Here is a 23598-nt window from a genome sequence, read left to right as displayed (position 1 = left end):
GAAGCAAACCTTCAAAAAATGTGGAACATCCGAAAATATAGCGACCTGAGCAGAAAGCGTGACACAGTTTCTACAACGAGCTGGTCTGGGATAAAATTACAACCCATTTAGGTCAAGTCTGAATGAAATTACATTTTACGTCTTCGTTTTACACAGAGACAGAAGAGTAAGCAGTGAAGGACACTTGCTCATGGGAATGATAAAGTTCTTCTGAGATTTGAATTCACAACCTTCACAACACCTGAAGTTCTGAAAGTGAACTTCACTCACTGTTTGTCATCTCAAGAGCATGGGTATGAAACTCATATATTATATAGATTTAAAATAATAATAAATCATTTCACATGTAAAACAAGGGCATCACTCTCTGAGCGAACAGAAAACTGAGCTAAACGTTATTGCCATTTGTGTGATTAAATGTTGCACTGAACAGGTAAATTATATCAAAAGTAATGGAATGTAAATATAAAAATGCATCATGTACCATCACAACATTCATAACTGCTTCAATCATGTCATGTTCCTTACTGATTTTCATGGATAATGAACATTTAGTGAAATAAGCTCAGTGACAGATTGATATCTCCATTTAAATAATTCAGGAAAATGAATCCAGGAAGTGAAATGAATGTAGAAAGCTGTGTTTATTATTCAGGGCATAAATCAGCGATCAGTCGCAAACCATCAAATTATAAAATAAGTCAAATTCTAACCGTAAACTTCATAAAATGTGTTTTTATGATCAAATAATTTCAGGAACAGAGCTTACACTATGTGTAGTCGTACGTGCTGATGGTTAAAAAAAAACAACTCTGCAAAGCTGAAAATATAATTTAAAAAGTATTTAAAAAACAAGCATGTAGTTATTACATGATCGAATACGATAAAAGCCAATTAGGTTCCGGTATGCAAACGCAGGATCTGCGAGAACGTTTTCTCGACATGATCTCATGAAAAATTCATACAAATTCAGAAAAACAACAACAACAAAAAAAAAGTCCAAGTATTTGGAATTTGTTTTGATTTCATATTAAATCAAGTCATAAGCAAGTGCATGGACACGAACTCCACTAACTCCGCCCTAATCTGAAACGTCACTTTGCACAATGCTGATTTCCTACACCAGGAGGGCGGAGCATGTCAGATTTGGGGTGTTTCCAGTTTGCATATTAATACATAACTGTTTTACTATTAATCTATTTAACATGTGTGTGTGTGTGTGTGTCTTTACTGCAGTTTTTGAGCAAATGTAACACTTGCAGCGTGATAGTGTTGCGTCTGAAGCTTTTCATCAAGAACAACATGCTGTTTTTGCCATTATGTGTAAAAAATGACTTTTTATGACCTCACTGTACACGTTTTTAATGAAATTTTTAAAAAATTGAGATTTACAAATCAGCCATGTGGATGATTCAATTTCACTTCCTGGTTTGGAGTCAATCATATTAGCGTGACTAGAAAGGAAAACAGAGCAGGTGTTTGGAACAAGTCCTTGCAAACACCTTGAGTGTGTGAGAGCAGAGCCGCTTCGCTGCGTCGCTGGTCTGGAGTTTGAGTAGAGAAAGAGAAAGTTCTCCTCGCGCTGGATGGAGTGTTGTTTTCCTTCACAATGGCTATGTCTTTGTTAAAAATAAACCAACCGTTCCACCGGGCCATGCAGAATCCCCTGCACTGCCATCAAAGCGATAAACAAATGGCGTGTGTTTGGAGGAAACGCCACTTTCCTTTATTGTCGACATCAAGGGGGCAATCGCTTCTTATTTCCTATGTGTGGTGTTTTATTGACACAGCGATTAGGAACGCTTCAAGTGGCTTCACTCTTTATTTCCCTTTTTATTTGTCTTTGCTTGCTTTATTTCTCTTGATATAGTGAGACTGATTGGGTTCAAAGGCTCACAGTGTGTGTGTGTGTGTGTGTGTGTTATGATTTGACTTTCATTAGACTGGGATACATCATCGCCAGTGTGGCGTGGCGCTCGTGTGTGTCAGATAGCTGTCCCCAGAGTAAATCGGTATACAGGTGTGTGTGTGTGTGTGTGTGTGTGTGTGTGTTGATCTCTAGACAGTCTGGAAGGCCTTGGTTTGCGCCGGGATCATCACCGGCATGGCACCCATCCGTGCCAGGTTGCCCGGGCTTAGTTTGGGGCTGCTGTGCAGCTCTGGTAGTTTCGGGGCGACCTGCGTGTACGCTGGGGGCATGGCGGGCAACGTCGAAGGCTGGACGCTGTCTTTCAAAGGCCCCATCGAAGGAGGGGGTGGGTGAGGTTTGTGGCCACGCAGGGCACCACTGGGAACCATGGACTGGGTGGAGGACGTGCCTGATCGAGAGCTTCCTGAACGGGACGAGGAGAGAGAGTTGGGTTTCATCAGCTTGGCCTTGGGAGCCTCAGCATCCTCCCTGTAAAAATCATGCGTTTCAATTAATAATCAATTTATCATTAATATTATTCATAATCACTCCACCTCACAATATAGTCTCTGAACAGTGTGTTGTGGTTGCTAAGCAACATAACAAACAAATATTAGAGCGTTCTATGGACAGAACAATAGCGGAAGTGTCAGTTGTACAAAGATTTGTGTGTGTGTGTGTGTGTGTGTGTGTATTTCAACTTTGAGCCAATCAGATTTCAGAACTATCCCTTTTATAATTACAGATTATTTTGTCATTATGTTTTGTATTATTTTGTCAGTCTGATGTTGGAGATACAGTTTATTGATATTATGAAAGAGAGAGAGATTAAATAGTTAGTCCAGCTGTTACGACTCATTAATCGTTTCTATTATCATTTTTATAGCCTTAATAAACCTGATCAGAGAGAGAGAGAGAGAGAGAGAGAGAGAGAGAGAATGAGTAGGGAGTCCTGCCAGTCCACTTTCACACTCAGCAGAAGACAGGCGGCCTCAACAGCACCGCGTCAGCATTTCATTATATATCACTATAAATCATCCAATATCGTTAAAGCCCTGAGGATGAGGGGTCAGAACGACTTATGGCAACCTGTTCCTGCGCCAGCGCTAAAGCCTCAAGTGTGTTCCATCATCAGCACGACAATAAAGTCAAGTACATAAACAGAATGAGGTGGAGCGTCACTGCGCTGGCGGCTCTTCTCTCTCAACGCGGACAGTTTCAACGCACGTGACTCTCTCAGCCTGCACGATTCATCCACTCACTCGCAAATACACCCCGACGCGTACAGATTTACTTTAGCCACTCTTAATACGAATAAAAACTCTCACACAGAGATCATAAAACACCATAAAGGTACTGAGTGTCAAGAGTTTACCTGATTATTATTATTATTATTATTATTAACACCACAGTGCTGTTGAATTCTCAAATCTGATTGGTCAGAAGGTGTTGATTCATTTTCTATAAGCTACAGGTTTATATTCATGCACTTGTTCTGCTGTGTTATCATTTCTGTTGCAAAGATGCTAACAGGGACTCGTAAATGGAAAAAAACATGTCTTTATTCACATTTTCTGTAAAGAGACGTTTATTTAACATTTACAGAAGGTGTGTTAGAGTTAAAAGTATCGTTCGTCAACGAAAAATCATCATCTGCTGTGGTATAAGAGGAATAAAATGTCATGATATACTGTTTTTTTTTTTATTTGGTTTTGATTTTGTGCCAGTTAAAGGTGGAGTACGAGATTTTTTCGGGAGTATTTTTTACCATATTGCTTGAAAAGCTCCTCACACCCATGTTGCAAGCAGTACAATAGAAGGTTTGACCCAAAAACGAAATATTTTAATTTCAGTCTACAGTGTAAAATAAAGGAAAAACGCCATCCAATCCTATCGAGGTAACCACCTCAAAATGATTGGATACTGACACATCAATCAGACTGAAGCCCGCAACCCCAAACCCCCACCCCCGCCCCTACCCTTGCGCGTACAGTATGCGCAGGGACCACTCCAGCCATTTCAAAGCAACGGATAGATAGCCTACCATGCAATGGTGGCCCTGTTTCTACTCGATAGGTAAGATAACATTATGTATTTATTACATTTTCAGATAGGACAGTGTTGTCGCTTTAACAAGTGTACACCCTGGCAGCGAGAGCATAACCGATGATACGGACCACAATGTAGGTTTTGCTAAGTTAGCATGATTTGCAAAGTTAGCTGACACGGATTGTTATACTAATGCGTATAGTCGTATTACATCCTTGATGGTAGTTTTTCCATGGTATTTATTTCATGCATACAAACGATTTGTTAGCTTAGCTGTATGTGGCACAAACGATAACTCTTATTTATTGTTTTCTTAGTTATGAAGGCATGGCACAAGCCAGTTCGACACCAATGAAGCATGGGTTTTTGAAACCACCTCCTCCTCCCGTATCCACTATTCGTTTGGATTCACTCTCAGGCTCTGACCTGTAAGTACCATTATGTTCACATAAACATGGTTTTGGCAACATGCTTTGGAGGCGCGGGTAGGAAGGGGGGTGGAGATGCGGGGGGAGGGGGAGGAGGGGTTGAGACGCGCGGGGTGGGAGCATGGCGAGGGCGGGCGTGTTTCTTTTCAAAATATGGCTTGCGGGAACCGTTATTCCAAAATCTCGTACTCCACCTTTAAGGTTGTCACATCACAGCATACCCCAAAGTGTGTTAGGCCTTTTTATGCCTTATGTACCATTTATTAACCGTACTGTCGTACCCTGAGCCACTGCGGCTTACCTGATCTCGTTGGGCGTCTCGTCTTCTTCATACTTCTTCTTTTCCTTTTTGCGGAACACCAGCCATACAATGAGGATGAGGAGTAGCACGCCCAAGGACACGCCCACCACAGCACCAGCCATCACTCCCATACCTCGAACGTCTGAACATAACATAACATAACATAACATAACATAACATAACATAACATAACATAACATAACATAACATAACTGTTTTCCAGAGAAATCACTCGAGCTCAGCCATAACCCCTGAGCTTCCCAGTGTCCACACACTTAGCATTTAGAGACACCTGAATGCGCTTGACTGACACGCACTTGCTCACAAATGTGAGTTTAAACCCATCCTGGTGGAGATGCTGCGATTTAGGCAAAGCCTCGGAACAAGCCTCCGTCCACCGCACTGCAGATAGAGTATCTAAAGCAATCTGTCAAACAGTGCCAAGAGAATACACAGCAAACACAACAAGCCATTAATCAAGCAACCAGGGCCACAATTCTCCTGGAATAAAGCAGCGTGTTTCGATTCACGAGAAAGTTTCTCGGTTTCTAACGCCATTTAATGTTACCTCACGAACTTCCCAAATGCTGTTTATGCAGCATTTTTACGTCGACTCTTCAGTTTAAATCAGTTCAAGTATGCTGATAAATCTCTCTCTCTTTATCAGACACACATATTCACGCCTGCTAAAGGATATCAGGAGCATGCTAGCTTTGTGCCACAGTGCCATAATGAGGAGGTGTGTTACAGCAAGCAGGCAAAAATAAACACACTTGTGTGTGTTGGTGAACAGCACAGTGTTTTAATGAAACACACACACACACACCACACTTACAGTGAATTTTGACCTCCACGGTGCAGCTCTCCTCTCCCACATCGTTGCTGGCTGTGCACTTGTAGACGCCCGCACTCTCTCGGCTCAGGTTTCTTAGAGTCACGATCTCCGGGTTCTTCAGGTCTAAACATGCGTTATTTTTAGAAATAAACAATTCCTGAGTGAGAGATTATTTTTGCCGTATAAGTTGCTTTACTATAAATCTCTAAAACATCACTTGAGAGACTACAGATTTTTTTTTTATCCCATTAGTGTTGCTATTGTTCAGTGCTCATATCGTTTGCTTCGCTGAGATCTTTCTACAGCCCTGGAAAAGTCATCATTCACTTTATCACGTTGTCATTACTTTGTATTAGTACCATCTTTGCGTATAATTTCACTGGTGCTTTATCTAAAGAGATGATCCAGGACATCTGACCATTTATTTCTCATCATTGATTCAGCCAATTGGGTGAAATGAAGGATCGGGAAAATATAGCCACAGTGGAGGAGCTGTGCTGATTTACACACAGGTCGAAGGAATTAAAGCTGAAGTGGTGAGAACATCATGCTGGAGCAGTGCAGCTTGGAGGATCGTACCCAGGAGAGCGAGAGGTGGTAGTTTTCCCACATATCTTCCCTTGTCCAGGACTCTCTCCCATTTGTAATGGATGGGGTCGGATCCGTCCGAGGATTTGCAGCTCATCTTCACGTCACTGCCCTCCAACAGCCGTCCCTCCATCCAGCAGCGAGGCTTTGACGGCTTAACTGCTCAAAAAGACACCACGCTGAGATTCAACAGGCATGTTTTTGTCATGGAGGAGATTCAAAATACTTAATCTGTAAGAAGACTTTCTAGGAAAACACTCTGGAGAAAAGTAGAAGACGTGTTCAGGTTGTTTATTTTGCCCAAATCTGACTATCAGTCAAATAGCTAGAATCAGTTACCAAGCTAGCGTAGTGAATGTTTATGCTAGCGTATGGTTTATGTTTATTTTGTAAGAATCGTAAAAAGTTGAAAAGCTTATACACTCAGCTGGTTGTTTAGGAACCCAAACATTTCTCCATAATGGAGTTAAATATCAGTTCATTTCAGCGTACAGTCCTGTCTACCACCATACGGTACATCAAGGTTTTTGTGGTAAAATTCCATTGTTTGCATGTTGGGACAATTAGAGAACAGAAGTCTGAAGCATAGTGCACTAGGATGATAATAAACCTGAAAGAAATTCTGCTGAGGTTCCTGTTCTGCAAGAAAAAAGTGTCCATGAAGAACAGGTACAGCTAAACCTGTAGGAATATTGTGATAATGTCATAAAAATGAAACGATTATAGGATTTCCAAACACCTGCACAGATGGACCTGAATGTCCCGCAAGTGCCGTTTAAGGGCTGCCGGGTTCCACAGAGGACGTTTAATATGTAAGCGTAAAAGAGCCCCAGCTCACCATTAGCTTATATCACATCACCAATCACCGAATCACTCACCCCACCCCACCCCACCCCAGCCCATAAACCCCCAAGTCCCTGCTCCTCGGCTCGGGCTGGTTTGTGCTGAGTCCGGAGAACAGAAATGCATGCTCTCAGGATCTCGCTGCAGGATGCAATTAACGGAGTGGAGCCGGGCAGCAGTGGCCCTTCCATCTTCTCCACTGTCAGGATCACTTACACGAAGGAGGAGGCACTCGGGTCTGCGCCAAAGCCATTATCCTCGTGTTGAACAAGACAAACGCTAATGCCCGTCCCACCGAATCGAAAGTGTTGTCGCAAAGCCGGTAGCAATTTGTATAAATGTATGCGTAAATTTGCTAGCGCGCACTTTAAAATGTCTTTATAGCAAAGAGTGAAGAGTCAGGAATCTGAAGGAGTCGTTTCAATACCACATGTTCCTGCTGCGTGCTATTACGCCGATCAAAGTGCTTCACACAACATAACAGGAACATGTTCCGACGAGAGAACCTGATACTCGACTGAAAATCGTGCAGCATACAGAAGGCTGCACGCACACAGACGAGGTACCGAGCCGATATCAGGCATTAAGTCATTAATACCGTGCAGGCTGCATATGTATGACGTGTTTGTGAGCGTTTGGATTAATGCATAAAAATAAGAACAAACTATATTATTTTACACACGGGACACTTCTTCGATGGAATAAAAACGTGTTCTATTCCCTTCTAGCGGGTTTCATTCATTTGGTTCGATAGCATGCAATATTGTGAGCATATCGCTTATCCTACGTGTCACTCTACCCAATGGAGAATGAGCGCTGAATATGGTTTACGATATTGCATGGTTGTCAGGACAACATGACGTCACACGTCGGAGATGTAAAACATCCGCGCTAGCGAGCAACTGGGACAATTTGTAAACAAACATGGCTGCCGGATTTACTTCATTAAATACGGAAGATTTTGAGAGAATTTTGAAAGAGAAAGACGCGCTGAACACCTGAAAGGAATGTGTAATAATAATAATAATAATAATAATAATAATAATAATGGCTGGATTTTTTTTGTGGTCTATCAGATATATTCCATTCTGGAACAGAATATATCCAATATACCATGAAAAAGCCAGCCAATATTATTTAAATATTTTGCTCTCAGTGTAGCACGTTACACGGTGTGCTGTTCCTCGTCTATACCACAGCAACCTGCCAAACCATTTTTATTCATTAAAGAAAAACATGCTGCACTTTTTATCCATTTGTTGTTACATTTAATCTTGTGGAACGTCAATGAAGCAACTGAATTTCCCTGCAGTGAACTTTTTCACCATCGTGCCTTTCTGTCATGTTATGAGTAATATTCAAATATCTTTTCATAATCAAAGTGACATTCCACGGCTATGGCAAGCGCAAGTGTGTCATGATGCCATGGGGCAAGAGTGCTATTTTCAGCTTGCCATCTGACTGACACAAGACTGTCCCTTCCTGGGACAGGACTTCATTAAGCCTCGTCTCCTGCTGGGGGTCAAAGTGGCCCATTTACTCGTATATTTACTGTTTGATATCATAACCCTCTGAAATAATAATGATTTTTTGGAGCAATTTGGTATTCCCTTCATACCCGAGCATGGAAAAGGCTTTTTCCTCCAGCGATAACAACTAAAGATATGACTGGGGGCAACAAGACAGTTGTAGTGGGAAGGGACTCACCGAGGACGATGAGGTTGACCGTATTCCAATAGTACTTCCCTCCGTTCTTCACCTTGCAGCTGTACTCCCCGGAGTCTGTGAGTGAAAGGTCGCTGATCATCAGCGAGGCGTCGCCTTTCAGATAATCCCCCGCCAGCGTCAACCTGCCTGCCTCGCCCTCACTTGGGTCGTAGATCCGCCCTGCAAAGTAGGTGATGATCTGCAGAGATATCAGGAACCAAAAGGAATTTGTTCGGCTCCAATGTTTTAAGCACGATGATACTTTAGTCTAGCTATTCAGCAATAAAGTGGGTGGGGCTAATCTTGGGTAAAACTTCATACTGTGTTTATCAATCATAAGGCTGACAAACTCCGTCATCTGAGTAATACAGAAAGCAAAAGTTCATCCCGCGAGTAAGAACTACCCAAGACAGTGAAGATAACCTCGCATAGCTGACTGTGCTAACTCTATAATTGTGTGTTTGGTACTTGAGCGATGAAAAGTCCTGACTCTTGAGTGCTGAGTGCTGGAGCAGGCTGAGAGTCTGGGAATGTAGTGCTATCAATCAAATGTGCTTGTTATAATATTAAACCACGCCCGTCAGAAAGTTTGAGACGTGTGTCTCTTTCCTGGACACATGTTTACACGTCTGTATTTATTTAGTGTTCAATGTAATTCAGAATTGTTTTTCTTTTGTTTGGTTTTAAATGGAGAACCCATGGAGTCTGTTGGCTCTCACCAGCGTTACTATCACACGATGGATAATCGATAGCAGGCTATTTGAAATGCAGAGCCATGCATAACAGGAGATACGTTGACTTGAGCTCAAAGTGTGTGTGTGTGTGTGTGTGTGTGTGGTGTGTGTGTGTTAGATAACCAGAGGCCAAACTGGAATGGAAAATGTAAGCGGCTGCCAATTCTGAATCATCCTTTCATAAAAGTAATTGAAGAGGAAAAGCCAGCATCGGCCAGAAAAATGAGCACGGCTTCTAATTGAAGGGCGGCTTCAATGTTCCGAAGCTCACGATGTGGGCCTTCGATGAACACGGTCATAATTTCCACCAAGTGATTGCCATTTTTCAGATTCTGGCAGTGTGTGTTCACTCACCGCTTTCTGCTTGGCGTTGGGTTTCACCAGCAGCCACTCGATGTCCAGCAGTGAGGTGTCGGCATGCCAGAGCTGATGGTGACAAGGCAGCGTGGCGTTATCGCCCACCACTCGCTTCATCTCCGTCTGCCCACTCGCACGCAATACACCCAGCACTGCCAAGACACAGAGAGAGACCTGATGAACCACAGTGTCTCCTCTAGCATCCATAATACACATCATTTCGAGATAAAAATGCTCCAGCTTTTCCACTGACAAACCTAACATCCATTAGTGTGTCTCGTTGGCTTGCATTATTTCTGCATGTTTTATTTATTATGTTTTATTATCTTTATCAACTTTTATTGCTTCTGTTGTTCTGTCATCACAATCCACCATATGGACATATTGATCAAGCAGTTATGAGTTCACTCTTTGCACTGATATACATATAGACACTTGTGATGAATGAGAATTATAAATGTAAGAGAGAGAGAGAGAGAGAGAGAGAGAACGGCTGTGAAGAAGCTCAAAGCAATCTAGCAAACTTCTAGAAGATGAAGATGGACAAACTGCACCAATCATAGCTATATTTATTACAATTAATACAAATGAGAGACAGCAGATAACCAAAAACACTTGGTTTCTTAAAGCCTTAATTTATTGTGCTTTATAGGAATTCTGTATTTGTAGCAGTCCAAAAAAGTTAAAGATATCGATGCAGTATGTTCTTGAGTTTATATCAATAATATGCACATTAGATTTATTCTTTATAATGGCTTTAAAAGAGCTGCAGTTTAAAACAGGCACGCTAATCAAGCGAGAGAATTAAACTGAATAACAGAAAGAGACGGACAGGGAAATGATGGAAGAGGATGAGGGACACGAACGCTGGTTGTAATTCAGATGCCAGGGATATTTACACAACTGCCTGTATTTGAGGGACAGATCTGAGAATTCGGAGGTTGTGGCTGCAGCTTCAGTCTCAACAGAGATATGATTCTGGATCACAGGATCAGATTAATGCTCTGATCGTCTACAAGTGGAAGCAGATGATTGTGGGATTGAGGGACACGACTATCCATCATTTCCCCTGCCATATGCCAGCACTAATCCACAGGAAACTTTTTTCCAGTTGGTTCTGATCTCTTGCCAGTGAACAGTAAAGCCTGCCAGTAACACAGTATACAGTATTCTGTGCTGCTGCCCTTAAAAAAAAAAGCAAACTTTAAGGGTTTTTCAGTTGTCTCTTTGGGAGAACCTTTAAAGGTTCTATGTAGAACCTAACACCAACATTACATCACATTAATGGCATTTGGAGTGACATACAACATACCCAGAGAGCAGTTGGGGGTCCAGTGCCTTGCTTAAAGGCACTTCAATCATTCCTGCTGGTCCAGGGAATCAAACCAGCAACCTTTTGGTTCCCAAGCTGCTTCTTTAACCATTAGGCCATGGCTTCCCAGTGTACTTTCCTACTTCCTTCCAAGCAGAACCAGTTTTGAAAGCTAAGAACCCCCATGAACTCTTCAAGAGTGTCCGTATTAACTAGGTAAGTGAGCAGTACAAACTCCAAATTATTGGTCATTATTTACTTCTTAACATCTACAACCTGTCAGGTGTTTAATATTTAACTCTGTTGATACTCAGGACACTCAGGAATGGATCACTGAGTGTTCTTAGCTTCTCAAAAAAGGTCTACTTGGGATAATTTCTGAGAGGGATACACTCTGGGGTACTTGGTGCACTCTTGAAATGAGGGTTCTTCAAGAGTTTTTGAAGGGTACATTGGATCATTAATGGTTCTTCGCTTTCTAAAAAGATTCCTCTGATAGCCAAAGACTGCCATTGCGTTCTACAAGGAAGCTTGAAAGATTTTCTCTGAGGAACAACCAAAGAACACTGATAACAGTGTATTTAGTAGAACAGTACATATCTTCTATATACACTGTCCAAATAATAATAATAATAATAATAATAATAAAAAGATCAAAACAGGGCATTATGAAGGATACTTTCACTGATGGGTGCCATTTGTTTTGTCTTATCGTTCTAGAATATTTATGTCTCCATCAGAACTGTTGTGTTTATGTCACATTGAGATGCATCACCGTAATAATGATTATGCATCGGTCGCAAATTTTTATGTCTACATAACGTATACTTTTATGAATATTCTATCTTTGTAATCATATTTCTGATTTCCTTTTGGTTACTAAAGACATTGTTGGGTGTCACATTACTGTAACTACAATAAAACACCAGATCCAATAAAATAATGTATCTAATAAAATTAAAAATGAAATAAAAAGCTGATGTTTCTCATTTTCACCGCCATCCATCAGGATCCCAGCACATGACATGCATCGGGTGCCATTATTATTATTTACTACATAATATCTTAAATGTTTTTAAATACAATGATCACGTGGCGCCACGGCATCACGATTAGCAAGCGAGGAAATGTGCTCTCCATGTCAGTCTCTGAAGCCGATTCATCCACACAGCCGTGCCTCACATCGCTGGGTATTGAATGCATATTAAGTTTCTCAGTGGGTTAAATGTAGGCTGGCGGATCTGAAACGAGATCAGACGCATCCAGGTGGAGTCTGTGTGGGGTAGTGATAACTTAGGACACATTTAGGGGTAATTAGCACGAATGGGCGTTTTTCAAAGACGTAAAGATAAGGTGTGTGCTCATTTTCGCCGCCTGATGGGAGAGATCAGATGGATATGAGAGAGGCAGAGAAGGGAAGACTGGATAGAGAGAGAGAATATATTGGTGTGGTTGAAATTTGAGATCCAGTGTGCTCTTTTTCTCCATCCCTCTATCACTTTGCCTCTCTCGTCTCATCATGGAATCTAGTGTGCACCTATTCACCAAAGATGAGGATTTTGGTACATGTTCTTGCACTGGAGTAAAAAAAATGTTGAACTTGTAGAATTCTGTGGGGTTGATCGAGATTAGGCAGAAAAATGCAAATAAATGAGCAAATGATTAATGACCTAACGCCTGATTGTGATTCCATCAGCAAGTTATAAAATTATTCCTGTTTTCAGTCCATAAGACGGCGGTTTCTATGGCTTCCAGTGATGGAATACTTTCGGAGTCGAGTTCCATTACAGTCACAAAGGCCACGCCTTCGACACCAAACTATGGAAGGAATATTCATGTTCCGTGTTTACTCATGAGGCAGGAGGAGTTCTTGCTGGTGGACTCAGACCTACTTTAAGCACTCTTTGTGTGCTTTGGCCTAATGGAGCCTTTCACGATGCTATAATAAGATACAAGTGTGTGTGGGGAGGAATTTAATAGAGCACGACATGCTCCGGGGCTCGGCTATTGAAAACTCTGCTCCTGCACCAGCCTTCGGCTCGACTCAGCCAAAACACCGGCTTCCTATTGTTAATTAGTGCACACATGCACAAAGAGAGCAAGACAGGCTGGTTTTGACTGCAAAGTGCACACTGGGACATCTGGAATCACAGTGCACACTGGGACAACTGGAATCGCAGTGCACACTGGGACAACTGGAATCACAGTGCACACTGGGACAACTGGAATCGCAGTGCACACTGGGACAACTGGACATGATCTGGATCTTGTGCCATTATTCCAAGATCCATTGTATGAAAGATGTGTTCAAATCAGCCGACATTTTGAAAAGATTTTGAGAAGTTTCACGTGGATGTACTGCAATGTGTAAACAGCTCAAGAAGAGAGTTCACGCCTCCTTCACTGAGACCTTCTTCACACCAGAAGTCTTCTATAGAAAAAAAAGTGAGAAAAAAAGAAAAAAAGAGGCAAACAGTGAACTTATGCTTGCATAATCAAGATCATAAACAGCCACCGGGCTTATTTATTATTACGAACAAATCATAAAACCAGCCGCTATTCCTTTTTTAATAACCATTTCCTTTACTTTTCTGCTTCTTATTTTCCCCATTTTCATTTTATAACTGCAGTCCCTTCGGCGGTGGACTGTACCACCTGCTTTTCAACTGTTCTCACTGTGGCCTGCATTTTGCTCGTTATTTATGATGTATGCACTGCTTGGAGAAGAAGGAGGACCTACAAGCTGACATAAAGGAGCACCAGTCTGCATCAAGACGCAGAAGGGGATTACGGGGAAGCATAACTCGCAGAAGAACTGGCTCGCGTACCACCAAAAGTTATATTTACTACACGCCATGCAAATACGCAGTGCAGGGGGAAAAAAAACAAAAAACAAACAAACATTTACTGGTTGCACAGGGAGCATGAAATCGCACTGGGGCTGGGACGAGACAGAACGAGTTTTAGAGTCAGTGATCAGAAGTAAACTAAAAGTACTTAATTGCATGTACTTAAGAGTATTTTACACACCCACACACAATATATATATATATATATATATATATATATATATATATATATATATATATATAAAAATCTCCTTCTCACCCCTGGCGGGGGGGTGGTATCTATGTCATCCTCAAGCTCGGGTCCTCTACCAGAGGCCTGGGAGTTTGAGGGTTCTGCGCAGTATCTTCGATGTTCCTAGGACTGCGCTCTTCTGGACTGAGGCTTCAGATGTTGTTCCTGGGATTTGCTGGAGCCACTCTCCCAGTTTGGGGGTTACTGCCCCAAGTGCCCCCACTACCACGGGGACCACGCAACCCTTGACCTTCCACATCCGTTCCAGCTGCTCTTTCAACCCTTGATACTTCTCAAGTTTCTCATGTTCCTTCTTCCTGATGTTGGCGTCAGCTGGGATCACTACATCTATCACCACCACCCTCTTCTGCTCTTTGTCCACCATCACTATGTCCGGTTGGTTAGCCAGGATCTGTTTGTCAGTCTGGAAGCTGAAGTCCCACAGAACCTTGGCCCTGTTGTTCTCAGCCACCATCTGTGGTATGGCCCATTGGGACTTGGGTACTTCTATTCCATACTGGTTGCAGATGTTCCTGTATACTATCCCAGCCACTTGGTTGTGCCTCTCCATGTACGCTGATCCAGCTAGCATCTTACACCCTGCTACTATGTGCTGGACTGTTTTATATATATATATATATATATATATATATATATATATAGATAGATAGATAGATAGATAGATAGATAGATAGATAGATAGATATACACACAGTGGTGCTTGAAAGTTTGTGAACCCTTTAGAATTTTCTATATTTCTGCATAAATATGACCTAAAACATCATCAGATTTTCACGCAAGTCCTAAAAGTAGATAAAGAGAACCCAGTTAAACAAATGAGACAAAAAAATATTATACTTGCTCATTTATTTATTGAGGAAAATGATCCAATATTACATATCTGTGAGTGGCAAAAGTATGTGAACCTCTATGATTAGCAGTTAATTTGAAGGTGAAATTAGAGTCAGGTGTTTTCAATCAATGGGATGACAATCAGGTGTGAGTGGGCACCCTGTTTTATTTAAAGAACAGGGATCTATCAAAGTCTGATCTTCACAACACATGTTTGTGGAAGTGTATCATGGCACAAACAAAGGAGATTTCTGAGGACCTCAGAAAAAGCGTTGTTGATGCCCATCAGGCTGGAAAAGGTTACAAAACTATTTTGAAGAGTTTGGACTCCACCAATCCACAGTCAGACAGATTGTGTACAAATGGAGGAAATTCAAGACCATTGTTACCCTCCCCAGGAGTGGTCGACCAACAAAGATCACTCCAAGAGTGCGATAGTCGGTGAGGTCACAAAGGACCCCAGGGTAACTTCTAAGCAACTGAAGGCCTCTCTAACATTGGCTAATGTTAATGTTCATGAGTCCACCATCAGGAGAACACTGAACAACAATGGTGTGCATGGCAGGGTTGCAAGGAGAAAGCCACTGCTCTCCAAAAAGGACATTGCTGCTCGTCTGCAGTTTGCTAAAGATCACGTGGACAAGCCAGAAGGCTATTGGAAAAATGTTTTGTGGACGGATGAGACCAAAATAGAACTTTTGGGTTTAAATGAGAAGCATTATGTTTGGAGAAAGGAAAACATTGCATTCCAGCATAAGAACCTTAAACCATCTGTGAAACATGGTGGTGGTAGTATCATGGTTTGGGCCTGTTTTGCTGCATCTGGGCCAGGACGGCTTGCCATCATCGATGGAACAATGAATTCTGAATTATACCAGCGAATTCTAAAGGAAAATGTCAGGACATCTGTCCATGAACTGAATCTCAAGAGAAGGTGGGTCATGCAGCAAGACAACGACCCTAAGCACACAAGTCGTTCTACCAAAGAATGGTTAAAGAAGAATAAAGTGAATGGTTTGGAATGGCCAAGTCAAAGTCCTGACCTTAATCCAATGGAAATGTTGTGGAAGGACCTGAAGCGAGCAGTTCATGTGAGGAAACCCACCAACATCCCAGAGTTGAAGCTGTTCTGTATGGAGGAACGGGCTAAAATTCCTCCAAGCCGGTGTGCAGGACTGATCAACAGTTACCGCAAACGTTTAGTTGCAGTTATTGCTGCACAAGGGGGTCACACCAGATACTGAAAGCAAAGGTTCACATACTTTTGCCACTCACAGATATGTAATATTGGATCACATCACATCACACACATCACATTATCTCTAGCCGCTTTATCCTTCTACAGGGTCGCAGGCAAGCTGGAGCCTATCCCAGCTGACTACGGGCGAAAGGCGGGGTACACCCTGGACAAGTCGCCAGGTCATCACAGGGCTGACACATAGACACAGACAACCATTCACACTCACATTCACACCTACGCTCAATTTAGAGTCACCAGTTAACCTAACCTGCATGTCTTTGGACTGTGGGGGAAACCAGAGCACCTGGAGGAAACCCACGCGGACACGGGGAGAACATGCAAACTCCACACAGAAAGGCCCTCGCCGGCCCCGGGGCTCGAACCCAGGACCTTCTTGCTGTGAGGCGACAGCGCTAACCACTACACCACCGTGCCGCCTATATATATATATATATATATATATATATATATATATATATATATATATATATTAATAATCTATGTGGGTGGATGTATATTGTAACCGTGTATTGATTTCAGAAAATCCAAAATAAATTAAAGCCTGTGCACCAAATTCGTGTTGTACAATCATTCTACAGAAAAATAACCGCTCAACGAAATCACCAAAAGCCCGATATTGTCAAAATCCTGAGCGCACCTGTAAATACTGATGTATTAAAAGCATCAGGAGCTCTCTCTGACGGAAAGCTTGTAGTGAATGCAAAGAACCAACCAACAATTCGAACAATATGATCCACAACCTCACTGATGGGGAACACGAGCAGGCTGAACGCTGACAGAGGAATATCGACTCTTAATGGTGGCTAATCTGAAGTAGAGACACGACACTTTAAAGCTGTGCTTCCTAATTACTTACCTTTTAAACCTTATCAACATGTCCTACTCACCGTGTTTTTAGATTTTACAGTAATACAAGCAAAAAACTTAATATTCCAATTTTTCAACGTATTTTTTATTAAAAAAGTGATCAGCATTGATGGAATGGAGAACTGAATTCTGTCATTCTCTGGAATCCTTTTAAAAATGATATTATTTTAAAATTGTTACAGACCGAGCTTCACATTAGAAACATTACACACAACTTTTAGAAAAATAAATATATAAAAAAATAAATGAATAAAATGGGTCATTCTGACCCAAAAAGAACAGACGGTTTAGTCGTGAGCTTTGTTTGAACAATGCCAGCCGAGCGTCTTGGCCGTGTGTGTGCCAGGCCACATGCCAAGTGTCTTTCCCACAGGCCTGTTGGTTCTGGTCCCAACTTTCACCCAGGAGCGAGTGCACAGCCTGCGGCACACACACACACACACTCCCTTTAATAAGGACAAAATCCTGTAGAGGGAATTGCTGCAGTCTCAGAGGAAAACCCAGCAGAGCTCTAGACACACACACACACACACACACACACACACACACACACAGGGCTCAGTGCCGGTATGGCAGCCACTGAATGGTGTGACACTGACACAAAGTGTACAGATTTCTGTCTTATTCCAGTTTAAGTGCAGATGTTGATCAGAGCACTGGGGTTTTTGACCTGTGTGATTCCTGAGCAAACAGTCTGACAATGTTTCAGGGATGGGAGAGCCACGCCTCTTTTAGTGGGACTGGCAAACACAGAGGCCACACTGATGGTACACCACCTACACTAGAACTGACAGGCCACACCTCCTTCAGTAAAACTGAGTCACAGAGGCCACACCTCCTTCAGTGAGACTGAGTCACAGAGGCCACGCCTCCTTCAGTGGGACTGCTTCACAGAGGCCACGCCTCCTACAGTAGGACTGATTCACAGAGGCCACGCCTCCTTCAGTGAGATTGAGTTGCAGAGGTCACGCCTCCTTCAGTGAGATTCAGTTGCAGAGGTCACGCCTCCTTCAGTGAGATTCAGTTGCAGAGGTCACGCCTCCTTCAGTGAGATTGAGTCGCAGAGGTCACGCCTCCTTCAGTGAGATTGAGTTGCAGAGGTCACGCCTCCTTCGGTGAGATTGAGTAGCAGAGGTCACGCCTCCTTCAGTGAGATTGAGTCGCAGAGGTCACGCCTCCTTCAGTGAGATTGAGTCGCAGAGGTCACGCCTCCTTCAGTGAGATTGAGTCGCAGAGGTCACGCCTCCTTCAGTGAGATTGAGTTGCAGAGGTCACGCCTCCTTCAGTGAGATTGAGTCGCAGAGGTCACGCCTCCTTCAGTGAGATTGAGTCGCAGAGGTCACGCCTCCTTCAGTGAGATTGAGTCGCAGAGGTCACGCCTCCTTCAGTGAGATTGAGTCGCAGAGGTCACGCCTCCTTCAGTGAGATTGAGTCGCAGAGGTCACGCCTCCTTCAGTGAGATTGAGTCGCAGAGGTCACGCCTCCTTCAGTGAGATTGAGTCGCAGAGGTCACGCCTCCTTCAGTGAGATTGAGTTGCAGAGGTCACGCCTCCTTCAGTGAGATTGAGTCCCATAGGCCACGCCTCCTTCAGTAGATGTGGTGCAATCAGACGTCAGTATTGGTGTACTGATTCAGTGAGGTTTTAGTGTTTATGCTGTAAGTCACCTGGAGCTTCTGCATCATTTCAGTGAGGAATAAATGTGAAAGATTCATCACAGAGGGTGTGTTATTGACATTTCCTTTAAGGATGCAGATTACGGGTCATGAAAGATGTGTCAAACAGTATTTCTTACACTCAAGTCATCTAAAAGTCTAGAATTCTATAATAAGCCAGACAGTCGATAGAGCCGTTTCTGTTGCGGTCCAGAATCAATAGAAATGCTCTTTTCCCTCTGCAGGAGTCAATGAGAAAATATTTCTGTCCACATTAACACGGCACTGAAGTGCGAAGTGAATCCATGCCGCTCTGCTCCGTGTCTCTGCCGACATGCTTTCTGTTTCATGACTCCAGCCTTCAGGCCCCGAGGTCTGGCATTGACCCGTGCAAATCGATACGCAGTACGCGTCTGCTCAGGCCAAGTCCATTCTGCTGCAATTTGCAACTTTTATGCCCGTTAGGTAGAAAATGGAGCTGACTCTGTTGCAGAGGGAAATGTGTCTTTGTCTTCTGGAATCAGACGTTAGCTTTATCTACGATCCAGCAATTTTTTTTTACCTCGTCGTCGTGTTCGGGTTCCTTTCATTAAAACGAACAAAAAAAAAATCTGAAAGGGTAGACAAGATGCTTTGGAGGGAAGAGAAAAAAAATGACTCAACGCCAGAACACACTGGCGCATAAAAAATGACTAATTGCAAGAGAAGCCAGAGAAGCCTTAAAGTCTACACTGGTGTTAGCTATGAACTCTAATGGTACACGCTGTTAAAACAGTGGTTTGGATGCTGAAGCAGGAGCCGAGCGCAAACCCGCAATGCGAAAGATGATGGGGCTGTGGAGCAGCTGTACACGAGCTCACCACTTCAAGGACACAAACAATTTGTTGTGTGCTTTTCACTAGTAAAGACAGGCTAGCACCAGAGGCTTGGGGTTTTCAGAGGGGAGTGAAGTGTGTGTGGCGAAGAGGAGGAGGAAGGGGGTAATAGTTTTGAAAGAAAAAAAACCCACCACTGTTTGAACAAATGTTAGACATTCCACAGGTTAATTAAAAGCAGACTTGGAGGAAAAACCTGGAGGGAAAATGCTGCTTTTGGAAAACTAAGTAAGGAATCATATAACATGCTGGAAAACGTTTCAGCGTGAGCTGCTCCACGTGTAAAGACTTCACCTGGTTTCTATATTCTGATGTTTGTTATACTCTGTCTATACACGTTTAATTTTATCATTTCTAATTAACACGATCTTCAACGGCATACAAAATTTATTTTGTAATCGAATTCTGTTCAACTGCTCCCCTTTCCAGTCAGATTTAACCCTCGCTTCATCTCAACCTGAAGACAGTGATGCGGCGGTGCTTTAGACTTTTCATCATTCCAGCTCACTCACTTCTCATCTGTACACCCGGTTCAAATGGATCAGCTTCCAAACACCGCTGTCGAAATTGTAGATCGCGAACTAACCAAGCCAAGTCTCTGCCGTCACCGCATTGCATTCAGGGACTTTGAGTCCAAAGTTTGCACCAACAACTCCCTCCGCTTCTTCTATGCAGCGAAATCTGACCACTGTATGTTTGAAATCAACTCAAATGTCCACGTGATCATTTCACATGCCATAATTTCAGAATGCTAATCGTAGCTTTCAGTGGAATCGTGGTAAGAAACAAAACAGCATGCTGTATTGTACCGTTATAGGAAAATAATCAACATCAGCATCAACATCGGCGTGATGAAGTGGGTGGAGTTACTGTTACCGTTTTGAAGTGCTCTCTTACACCACAGCAATTTGCCAACAATATCAATTATTATTCATTAAAAAACACACACATGATGCTTTTTGTCCGTTTCTAGCTACATGTACATGCCTGCAGAGACGAGTTCACTCCTCCTCTCACTCGTGTCACAGCAGCTACTGGATAAATATTCGTTCCTTCATGAGCATCTGTTCTGATTTCTCTCGAACATGTCACTGGAGACTCCTTCCATAAACCATAACGTCCATAAACGTCTCCTCACAGAAATATTCACCTTATTAATGATGACAAACAATAAAAAAGTAAACTCATCGAAACACTGTTTGTTATACAGTACAAGTCCTGAGAAATGTTAACATTTTATTAATACGAACCTAATGGGAAAAAAACCAAACTATCCGTCTGAGTGGATAAGTGTGAGGGGAGAGGCTGTTTAGAAGCTGATAAGAAAAGTCTCTTGTGTTTTCAGCCCTCGCTGGCCTGGACCTCAGAATCCTGCTGCGAAGTGAAACAATGTGTGGAGAAACTGGGCCAAGGACTCAACGTCCATCACCAGAGCACGCAATAAAGGCTCAGGAGCGCTCCATGGTGCAGCTCTTTACCTCCGACTCGGAGGAATCGTGCTGAGAACACCACCACATCAAGACTCAGAAACCAGAAGCCCTCAGCAAACTGGAAGACATTTCAGTCCTGCTGTAGGCCGCCGTCGGTGTGCGTCTGTCATGAGGGTTATGAAAGTGTCAGTCATAACAACAAGATGGTATTTATTTATTTATTTATTTATTCTTGGAATGGCCCCAATACCATTACTTTCCTTCTCTCAATCCAACAACACAGCTCATCCAGGTGAACACACACCTCTCTCTCTCACACTTCGGCTTTAGAGTCACACTCGAGCACTCAAGGCATTATGACGCTTCAAGTGTAATCAACGCGCGTCCACTTTTAGCTCTCTGAGTCCCTGAGTCCAAACTAAATGGAGGTTGTGTTTGTGCCGCGGTGTAAAGTCTTATTTCTGCCCTGCCTTGTTGAGTGCTTTGTTCACAATTAGTTTCTATTAACTAAAAGGAGGAGTGTGTGCGGAAAAATTAAGACGACGTGGTGATGCATTTCAAGGCAACAGTTATGTTTAGAGCTGCAGTACCTGACAAAAGTTTTGACACACCTCCTAATTCAATGTTCTTTATTTTTATGAATTAAAAGTCACGTCATGCCTTAAAGTAATGATGGATGTCGTTTCTATTTACTGAGTTCTTCAGTTCTTGATGTGATACTGTATGGATTACTGTAGTCACGGTGTTGGACAGGGCTACTTTATGACAGAATATTTTTATTATTGATGATTTACTGTTTGATCTCAGATGCGGGCGGCACGGTGGTGTAGTGGTTAGCGCTGTCGCCTCACAGCAAGAAGGTCCAGGTTCGAGCCCCGTGGCCAGCGAGGGCCTTTCTGTGTGGAGTTTGCATGTTCTCCCCGTGTCCGCGTGGGTTTCCTCCGGGTGCTCCGGTTTCCCCCACAGTCCAAAGACATGCAGGTTAGGTTAACTGGTGACTCTAAATTGAGCGTAGGTGTGAATGTGAGTGTGAATGGTTGTCTGTGTCTATGTGTCAGCCCTGTGATGACCTGGCGACTTGTCCAGGGTGTACCCCGCCTTTCGCCTTTCTCCAGCTTGCCTGCGACCCTGTAGAACAGGATAAAGCGGCTACAGATAATGAGATGAGATCTCAGATGCAGTCAAAAAGGTAAGAAACTCGTCCACTAATGACCTTTTGATGAGACACACCTGTTAATTGAAAAGCGTTCCAGGTGACTCTCTCATGAAGCTGGATAAGAGGATGCCAATAGTGTACAAAGCATCAAGGGAAACGCTGGATACGCTGAAGAATTGAAAATATTAAACATTTTGTTGTTTTCACACTTTCTTTGTTTACTGCATAATTCTGTATGTTCCAGATGTTATTTCATAGTTTTGACGTCTTCAGTTTTGTAGAGAACAGTCCCAATACAGAAACATCTACAAATGAGTAGACTAGGGGTGTACAAACTTTTGACTGGTACTGGAGGTGTGTATGTGTAAAAATGTTTTCGGAACGTCATGTGTCTGGAAACTATGAGGGAAATTCAGGGGTTAAATACGCAGTTTAGAGCGAGAGCTGGAGCTGAGAAATTCCGCAAAATGAATAAAAGAATGAATAAAAATATATCAAAATATGTTGCAGTGTATAAAGATTTTTTAGGACAAATAACTAGTAAATTAAAAAAAAGAAAGACTATTTAAAATACGGTATGTAGATGTAGCGGAAAGATGTTCACAGAAAAAATGCAAAAAATGCACTAGAAATGTTGTGTAGCTGGAAAACACTGTCTAGAAAAATAAAACAAATAAAAACAGAAGAAAAATGAAATTTATATATGATGGAAATGTGATGCATGTGAAAAATGTTATATGACAAATAAAAGAAATAAAATAAAATTGTGATAGAAATGCTTCAGCTAAATAACTAATACACAATTTAATTGCAAATAAAAGTGTCACATGACTAATGATTTAGGGTTATTCATCAAATTTCAGTTCAGCAGTGTGTGTGTGTGTGTGTGTGTGTAAGCTTTCTGAACTGAAAACATTTCTACAATGTTTTCAATGATCTGGGATGTAACACGGCATCCTCACAGAAACCGAGCTGCTGGAATCATCGCTTCTCATAATCATATTTTAGGAAACAAAATCGCTGCTGAAAATACGTTTAGTAGAGCGAAAGTAAACTCTACTTCATTGCTCCAGGGCCGAGGGGTTCGATCCTGAGATTCCACACGTGGGCTGAATCTGGGGTTTCAGTTCTCAGGAAAAAAAATGATGAGACGTAGAAATCGAGAACAGAATGCAACACACTGGATTAAAATGTGTAGTTTTCATAAAGCCTTTTCACTGCTGAATATCTGAGCAAAAAAGTTTGACTCTCACACACACGTTATATCAATCACACCAGGATTATTACATTATTGTGTATTAAAGCCTCAGGGATTTACAGTAAATGATGATTTGGGATTTCTCGCTCGATCATTTTCAC

At 42.4% G+C, this 23598-nt stretch overlaps 1 protein-coding gene across 1 annotated transcript in view; it reads right to left on the bottom strand.

Moving 5' to 3' along the window:
- Positions 1-834: 834 nt before the first annotated feature.
- Positions 835-23598, bottom strand: part of LOC132873844 (CXADR-like membrane protein) — a 65235-nt gene continuing 42471 nt past the window's right edge. The window contains exons 2-7 of the mRNA XM_060909651.1: positions 9749-9903; positions 8661-8859; positions 6102-6269; positions 5523-5645; positions 4688-4829; positions 835-2398 (exon numbers count right to left, since the gene is read on the bottom strand). Coding sequence (XP_060765634.1) covers positions 2059-2398; positions 4688-4829; positions 5523-5645; positions 6102-6269; positions 8661-8859; positions 9749-9903 — 1127 coding nt within the window. The 3' untranslated portion in view covers positions 835-2058. The remainder of the gene's footprint in view (positions 2399-4687; positions 4830-5522; positions 5646-6101; positions 6270-8660; positions 8860-9748; positions 9904-23598) is intronic.

This window comes from Neoarius graeffei, chromosome 25, assembly GCF_027579695.1.
Source record: "Neoarius graeffei isolate fNeoGra1 chromosome 25, fNeoGra1.pri, whole genome shotgun sequence".
Classification (NCBI taxonomy): Eukaryota; Metazoa; Chordata; class Actinopteri; order Siluriformes; family Ariidae; genus Neoarius; species Neoarius graeffei.
This window is presented reverse-complemented; position numbering and strand designations above follow the sequence as displayed.